The sequence below is a fragment of the Cyprinodon variegatus genome, unplaced genomic scaffold (assembly GCF_000732505.1).
Source record: "Cyprinodon variegatus isolate N-32 unplaced genomic scaffold, C_variegatus-1.0 Scaffold11, whole genome shotgun sequence".
NCBI classification, from domain to species: domain Eukaryota; kingdom Metazoa; phylum Chordata; class Actinopteri; order Cyprinodontiformes; family Cyprinodontidae; genus Cyprinodon; species Cyprinodon variegatus.
In genome coordinates this window covers 579,738-588,658 of record NW_015150464.1, presented here as the reverse complement: position 1 = coordinate 588,658, position 8,921 = coordinate 579,738, and the positions used below count along the sequence as shown (strand labels likewise).

General features: G+C 37.0%; 2 protein-coding genes across 4 annotated transcripts in view; one reads left to right on the top strand and one right to left on the bottom strand.

The window, feature by feature from the left end:
* Positions 1–2,733, top strand: part of opn3 (opsin 3) — a 15,427-nt gene extending 12,694 nt beyond the window's left edge. Inside the window, exons 3-4 of the mRNA XM_015380528.1 lie at positions 426–677; positions 1,618–2,733. Coding sequence (XP_015236014.1) covers positions 426–677; positions 1,618–1,902 — 537 coding nt within the window. The 3' untranslated portion in view covers positions 1,903–2,733. The remainder of the gene's footprint in view (positions 1–425; positions 678–1,617) is intronic.
* A 4,222-nt stretch (positions 2,734–6,955) lies between these two features.
* Positions 6,956–8,921, bottom strand: part of kmo (kynurenine 3-monooxygenase (kynurenine 3-hydroxylase)) — a 32,717-nt gene continuing 30,751 nt past the window's right edge. For all 3 annotated transcript variants that reach the window (XM_015380665.1, XM_015380656.1, XM_015380674.1), the window contains exon 16: positions 6,956–7,380. In XM_015380665.1, the coding sequence (XP_015236151.1) occupies positions 7,207–7,380 (174 nt within the window). In that variant the 3' untranslated portion in view covers positions 6,956–7,206. The remainder of the gene's footprint in view (positions 7,381–8,921) is intronic.

Genomic DNA, 8,921 nt, shown 5'->3' with positions numbered 1-8,921 from the left:
AATCAGCTAACCAGTATTTTCACCCCTTCCCAAAATTACTTCAACGGAAGGTTTCCAGATGGATATGCGGAGCAAATCCATATGGCGGAGTCAGGTTAATAGAAGATGGCCAATGCCATCAACAATATTCAGAAAGTCGCCTTTACTCTGCATCAGTTGCAGTGAAAACAAATCTATCCGGACTCGCATCCTTTAACCTTGAGCTTCAGACTGAATTTTTTTTTTCTTTTTAAATGTTAGTTAAATGCTGCTTTCAACAAGGGTAATTGGTTTTTAGAAACTTTGTCACTGTCATGTAAAGCAAACCCATGACAGAAAGAGCTTGATTGACTGTGAGATCAATAAAGTCAATCAATCAAAAAGCTGCAGTTAATATTCATTTTTTTATACCCCAATCATTATTTTCTTTCTCTTACCCTTTGTAGCTGCGTTCTCTCCAAGACCTCCAGACGGTTCAGATCATCAAAATCCTGCGTTATGAGAAGAAGGTTGCAGCCATGTTTCTCCTGATGATATCTTGCTTTTTGGTGTGTTGGACGCCGTACGCCGTGGTGTCCATGATGGAGGCCTTTGGCAAGAAGACCATGGTTTCCCCTACGGTGGCCATCATCCCCTCATTCTTCGCCAAATCCAGCACAGCCTACAACCCGCTAATCTACGTGTTCATGAGCAGGAAGGTTTGTCATTAAATAATTTTCCTCTGCATCAGAAAAAAACTGTACATCCCCACCTCTGATTAGAGAGTCTTTGTAGCTGCGATGAAGCGAATAATTCAGCTATTAACCCTGAACGAAGGTTACTCTATTGAATGAAGCTTACCAGCTCACCTCATAACGGCTTCTGGGATGATAATTAAAGTCAGATTTTTATACAAACAAACAGGAGAAAGGAAAAGCATCTGGATCAGAGGTCATAGTTAGCTCACTATTTGCTCTGTTTAACTTTATGTTTTGATATGATTGTTTTTTTCTTTCACATATGAGCGTGGCTTGTTACACGTTTATTTTTTATGGTCTGCAAACAGCGATGTCCATATCAATTAATGGCTCCTTTCATCTTTTCCTTTTGCCATGTTGGACTAAAGAAGACAACAGAATACAGACACAACTCCAATGTTTTGTGCTTGGTGATCACCTTTTACTAAATTATCTTAAAGGTCATAGCCACAATGTTTTCATCAAAGCGATTCATTTTTCAAATATATTTCATCCCCAGAACATCTAGAATGGTACAGAATAAAAGCATTATATATATATTAATATTTTCCAGGCCTGTTTCATTTGTGTTTTTAAGTCATTTTGTTGAAACATGGTTGAAAAGCAAGTTCTAACTTATATTCGTTCATTTTCATAGATTTTTTAAAATTTTGTATTACGTTTGTCAGATATAAGCATCAATAAACACTAAATATGTTATTGTCTATACGTATGTATCAGTTTCATATCACCCAGGCTTTAATATGAGTGGCCATTTATTTCATGTGTAGGAGTGAAAATATTCTACTCTTACGTGTCTGATTTAGATGATATGTGTTGATTTAACTGCTAAATGAGTGTAAATGAGTGCTGTGTCATCATCGCCTCTAATCTGTTTTTTTTCCCTCCTCCTGTTTCCCAGTTCCGGCGCTACTTCCTGCAGCTGTTCTGCTCACGCCTCTTCCACAACATCTCCTGGCTACAGCAAAACCTCAAGGAGCGCCCCCTGGCGCCCACTGAGCGCCCCATCCGACCCATCGTCGTATCCAGCACGTGCGACACCAGAGACCGACCCAAGAAGAGGGTCACCTTCAACTCCTCCTCCATCGTCTTCATCATCACCAGTGACAACTTCCAGCAGTTTGACGTTACCTCCAAGGCTGGAGATTCCTCGCGGGCTAATGTCATCCAAGTGAGGCCGTTGTGATCCGCAAGAACTTGACCTCTTACTCATGCCTCTCACTATGCCTTATGACCAAACATGCAGTTCCAAGCCAAACTTATCCTGTCTGACCTCCTCTGCTGTTTCTGTGTTTAAAAACAGTTTCAGACTTTTTACAACTCAATGTAAATACCCAACTATCCACGCAGGACCTCATCAACACCTAAACGATGCACAAAAGCTTCTCATCTTCATTTAACATCAGCTGTGGTGATATTAAGTAGGTAATTGCATAGATAATTAACTAGTTTTATGTCATACAGTAGATGTGACACTGTGTTGAGTATTTAGAGGGTTGCTATGGAGCTAAGTTTGGGTCAACTTGTAATTTATACCAATAAATTTGGGTTGGTACCCAACTGCTGTTTATAAAGATTATAGAAAAGACAAAGCCTTAGTTTCTTAACCATAAAGACATCACTGCATATTTATTCATGAAAGAGACCCTATTTTAAGCTACTAAGTTTGTGTACCTCTTCTAATCCCATGTGACGAGAGCGGACACTGTGAAAAGACATTTGGTGGAAATATGTGTCTGAGGAGTACAGGAGTGTAATTAGGTAAAAGGATATGAGATCAGGGTGGGACGTGTTCTCAAGCGGGACGGCGTGCACATAACCTCCCGGGTGTCAGCTATGAATAGACTTAATGAATGGATGTCCATGTCTAATAAAATCTCTTTTCACTGTGGATTTAAATGAGTGAATGGCCTCTTTGTTGCTTAATGTTGTGGGTAAAAGCCGAAGTGCCAAACATGCTGGTAAAGTGGTGGAAAGGCGGATCTAAAAATGGAAGAAAATAGTTTACCATTTTAAATTTAAGTGGATCAACTCAGGTGTATTCTTACTTGGATGAAACCTTAAAGGTATACTACAGTATGCAACCGGTGTTGATTTTCCAGCAAGGCTCCCCCCAGAGGGCGAAAGTAAAAGTGCACTGTCGTAAATATGCTCAGCTGTTCTCCTGATTTCTCCGTCAAGCCAGGCACGGTTGTTTTGAGCTTAGCAGACAGGCGAACGCAACGAATCACCATGTCTACTGCGGTAAGTGACTATTTTGTTCCAATTTTCGAGTTTGAAAATTTAGCATGTTTTCATATATTGTTTGTTATGCATGTGTCTAAATAACAAAGATTGTAGTTAGCCAAGTTGGAGTTTCCCATACATTTATCCGACTGTCGTTGGGGGAAGGGGGTTCTGATTTCTGTGTTTTTTTTTTACCTCGAGCACTGAATTAGTACATTTCAAAGAATTGAAAATGGTCTAAACAACCTTATGCATGCATCGCCACTGCGCTTTCACTGGGGGCGTGTAGCAGTTCTCGCCGTAAAGCAAGACCGACTCTCGCGATGCACGGGACTTCTGAGCCTGTGGGTGCGGGCCGAGGGCTCCTGCAATTGCAAGTACTGTATTTCCCCTACAGACCACCAGGGTGGCCAAGAAAACCTTTGTTCGACCTGAAATGACTCATTTAATCATCCAAAACGTTATGGAACACATTAATTAACAGAAAAATGTTGCATAGTATGCCTTTAAAACATGTTGACTAGAAAAAGAGCTCCTTTAAGTAGCTTCAGTTGATATTTTTAAGTAATGAACTATGATTTTCATTTGTATTGAGCCCCTTTGATATGACTAAATTAAAAGCAGTCAAGGCATCAGTTGATTGCTATATTTTTATTTATAATAGAAGGAGAGACTACTACTCAGTAAAACATCAATCTTTTGTCAAATTTATTCAAAAGCATAAAGTGTTTGAAGGCTCCGGCAAAAAGCAATGAAGGGGGGTGCGCACACCATTTTATCCATCACAGAGGATATTATTATCAACATTCCTCCTTAGCTGTCCTTGGCGCAGAACTAGATTGTAAATCTCTGATTCACAATCAGTACGGAAAGATTTAAATAGATGCACCTCCACTTAAGCTAAAACATATATGATGCAAAACATGTTAAGCAAAACAGGATGAAAATAATCATGTATGTTATTATTCCACAAGAAGGAAACACCCGCTTGTAATTTTATTTACTGAGTGACTACGTGACAAAAAACACTTTGAATTTACCAGCAGAAAACAAAACACAAGCATCCATGTAGAACGTAATGTTCCTCCTAATAAAGACCGCAATGTTTATTCAGACAACAGATTGGAGACACATCAGTAAAGCTGAATATAAGAGAGATAAGAGGAGACATTTTTTTCTTCTTCCTGAAGTAGCAGGTCCTCCAGTGTTTACAGCAAGAGGTAGATCTTCAGCTCTCCTGTGCAGAGTGTCATCCCATCTTCTGTGGTAGCAGCATGTGGCTAAGCAAACCTGAACAGGCTCACCAAGGAGGCTCAGACTTTATTACTGCCTCTTTGAGCAAAGAAAGCTTCAGCATGATAAAAAAAATCTCATGCAACCAAGCATTTTGTTGATAACACAATAAACTAACAACAGGGTGTCTTAAGTCAGAGCGTTCTGCAGATCTTCTGCAAGACAAATATCTACATGAAAGCAGCTATAAGCATCTGTAATGACTCTTTGAAGGAACACATTAGAAATAAATTGATTGATTGAAATTGTTGCGTCTCCAACTCAAATATGAGAATATTTAATGAGGAGAACATTTGACTGCGAGGGAGGAATCATTCATATTCCTGTAAGTGAGGTGGAGGTTTTTAACACAGTCCTGAAGATCATAAATTATGGCAACAATTTATGTCTCTTTTTTATTAAGAAAAGAATGAAAATTAAACTACTCCTTTATTATCATGATTCAATTTTTTTTATTCATTAAGGAAAAATACCCAGTTTCTCCTGGAATCCACTGCACTTGATGGACCACAAGATATTCAGGATTCATCAAAAAGAAAAAAAAAATTTCAAATAAATATTTCTTTGAATAGATAAACTCAGAACCGGCATCCTGAAACCTTAACTTATCAGTCAGGTCTGTTCCCTATATGGCTTTCCTGTTTCCTTGCCTGAATACCTTCAGCCGTACTGTAAGTTGACATCTGGACTTTGTTTCTTGTTCCTGTATGAATCTCCAATCTTCAATTTTACCTGAATTACTACATTGCTAGGTCACAGGGCGCTTTCCAAACAGCTGGTGTTGGTTTTAACAGGACACGGAGCCGATGCTTATGATAAAAGTCTTTCTGATTGTTTGTTTTTAACCCTTTTAAGAAAGCCGTGGTATGAAAAGGTATAGGCATGAAAAAATGTGTATAGGTGCTTAAAATGTGCACCCATTATTTGTTTTTAGCAAAACTACTGCATGAGCCCAACCTGCAGACTGTGAGGACAATTAAACCCAGAAGGTTGTTTTAATGATAGCAATATTACATTTTAGTGCATGTGGATGGACTATTAACAGATGGGTCCAAAAATTAAGAGTGGATTTGTTTTAACTGAGCAGCAGTGGGGATAAAAGCTGATTATTTTTGCTCTTGATGGCAGCAGTTTTTTAGGCAGCTTATTGAAAATGGTTGTTTTCATTCTTGGTCAATTCGGTGGCATAGATATTCATGTTCTTCTTGTTAATTCTACAATTCACTTGTTTCACTTAGTAAAGTAAAAAAAATGTCTGATTAGAGATCAAAACGTCTAAGCTGATGAACATATGAGGTAAGATAACTGTCGATAAAAATGTATGCATAGGTGTAAGTCAATAAAAGTGTGTTTTTCTCCTTGTTAACTCATACATTCGTGTGAAATTATGTTTAGAAGTTACAGCTTTGCAACAGTACAAGTGAAAATTGCAAATATATGCACTAATCTACCATATATGATCAAGCTGTTACTGTCAAGGTTGGGTGGAGGGTGGCTGAGGACCCATATGCAGAGGTTAGTTCTTGCAGATTTAATTTAGAAGAAAAATGGTAACAGAAGCATAAATCCAAAAACAGTTAACAGGAAACCAAAACCCGAATGAGGAACTGCACAAGAGGTATATATATATCTATATATATATAGATATATATATAAACAACATTTTTAGACAGGGTTTATACAGGCATGAGTAATTCTAATTTAATGCTTTTTAATACTCTTAGAAATAATTTTAATGCCATTGACAAGTAGCCATTATATATATACATATATATAAATAAATCAAGAACGAGCTAATCAGAAATAATTATTATGTCATCAACAAGTAGCCATTAATTATATATATATATATAAAAATCAAGAACGGGCTAATCAGTTGATATGGAGCAGGTGTGGATAGAAGTAACTAGAAGGGAGCTATGGAAAAGAAGCCTGACACAAGGAGGAAACAGAGCGTAACTAAAAAAATGCAACACTGCTTAAATATGACACAAAATAGACAAGAAACCAATGACCAACAAAACATGACAACCTACATAACCGAAAACTCGAAAAGAAACTCAAAAAGAAGTCCACAAAGGGTAGAACCATGACAGTTAGACTCTGTACCAGGTGGTGGCAGTAAAGCACCTGAAATGTTCTGATAGCCACTTTTAAAGAGAAGAAGATAAAAAACAAACGCATTAATCAAACTCTTCATGCTTTGAAAAAAACACATTTCAGCAAAGACATAACCTAATATTTATGGGGTTTTTTTTTTATTCCTGCTCTTCTTCAATTCCAGGTGCTTTAACACCATCAGGTGGAAAGGAGTGTAACTGGGGAACGTATATTCATATTTTTAAGTTTGTGATTTGTACTTTTATTGCTGCAAATCTGTAACTTCTTAGCTTTTATTCAAATAAATGAAACATTTGATGTGACATGAATGAAAGAGCTGCCAAAATAGAACACTGCAATGATGTGGGACAAGATCTCTCTTCGTGTGAAGTTTGAGAATCAGTAAAACATGCAAACTTTGGATATATTTTATTATTTTTAGGCATTGATTTATGCTTATCTTTTTCTCAGAATTATTGTGTTCTAGACCAATTAATAATAAACATAATACAAATTCACAACAATTTTTAGGGACTTTAATGTGGAAAATAAATGACAAATTTGATGGGTCATAGAGCATTTCAAACATGATGTTTAGGAACAAAAGGAAACAGCATTTAATAAAAATGTTCATGAAATGCGAGTTCATCTTTTAATTGAAAAATCTACTTAATCACATCTATAGTCACTCTTAAACCGCATGTTAAACATTAGCTATCTCTGCTTCATGGTGAGTCAGTCAATATGACAGAAAACAAACTTTCCTGGCACTGTTGGTGGGGAACCAGGCAATTTAATGAAAGTCTAATTAAATTTGGACGCCCCTCAGTTCGTTCCCATGGTCTCACACTCCAGTCGCTGCACCTGTCTGTCAGATCTGAGAGAGGGTGCCAACACTCTGGGGGGCTTTGAGAGCTACAAGCTTGTTCCAGATTTTCTCAGAAGAGACAACAAGCTTGTTGATATTTGCAGGGTTTTTAATGAGCAGGTAGGAACCTCCGAAAACAGCCCCCACAGCTCCAAGCAGCAGGCCACGGTTTATTACCTGCGTACAGAAGAAGACGTTAACAGGACTTAATTGGCTTGGATTTAGTCCTTCATTGGCTCGTATCCAAGACCTCACTTATTGTATAGATTTGCAAAAAAAACATATCCAGAGAAAAACGTGTCTGTTTTTTCACCTTGACATCTCTGACAGAGTTTTTGTTTTGTATCAACTGAGAGTTTAAACCCGTTCAAAGCATACTAATGTAAATAATTATCCAAATCAATGAATATTTTTTTCTCTCCTGGTGAATCAAAGACATCAGAAAGATTTAATGAGGAAAAAAATAGATATGTTGATTGAATGTTCTAGACAGGAGCGAACAGGGGCCAGTGTAGACCTGGTCCTGGCCCCTGCTATGGCCCCCTGTAATGAAGACATAATATTAAATAACTTTCATATAATGATACGCAGAAACCTAGGCTGATTGTTCCCCTTGATAAGTTTCATATTTTACCTTTACAGTTTTACTTAGAGATTTTAGATTAGAGATGTGCATGTACAGCTGCAGCCATATTTAGATGGGATCAAGGTTTTTATCTGGTGGTTTAGCTCTAGAGCTATAATTAGCTCTTTGGTTCTATAGCTAACATAATATATGCTAAGTTGAACTATTACTCTGTTATTTTGTTGCGTTCTTTTGATCTTTACCCACATAAAAAAAAACAGTGGTCCTAAATTCGGTCTTGAACCATCTCTGACCACAGACAAAAAAAAAGTGAGGCAACACAATAATCCCAAGGGTGACAAGAGATTTTGTGTAAATTATCTAATCTCTACAAAAAAAGGGATAGAAATATACTTTTTTAAATGATATGCTAATGTCTTTTCTGTCTAAAAAGAATTATTCGAAATGTTATGATGTTATTATTAGAACTTTATTAAGAAGGGATGTTTAAGGCAGTGTTATACCTTAAAGTAAATATGTCCTTAAAAATAATGTATTTCTTATGGGAGCAACACAGAAATTATGGCTATTTTAAACATTGGTCGAGATTTTCCACAAAAAAAACACCTTTAGACAACAATGATTCAAACACCTCCACATGTTATTGTACTTTAGTAAGTTGCATGATGTTTCAAAGCGTTAATGGTGTGTTTTAGTTGATTTAAAGAAAACAGTATGTTGCTTACCAACCAGAATGTTTAGTGCTAGCCTCATAGAGCTGATTTATCCATATAGTCTTCCTACATATCTTGCAGTAAACTGTCAAACAGATTTTCCTTCAGGTCTATCTGCTTTTTTGGATTCCTTCATAAAGGTTGGATGTTTAGAGTGTATGATTAATAGAAGTCCAGCATTGCTCTCATTGCTGGCCTGTCAGTTTAGTTGGACAGACATGTCTTGGTAGGTCTGCAGTATATTTCTTTTTTCATATCCCATCACGCAAATTTGTTTTGAAAAGACATTGTAAAGATGACATGATTTAGGCCCAAACAATATCTACATTTACTTAAAGGAATAGTACACCCAAAACATGATTAGCCTTCATTTTCTACTCACCCCCATGCTGAACAACACTCTGGAGTACTTTTTTGAT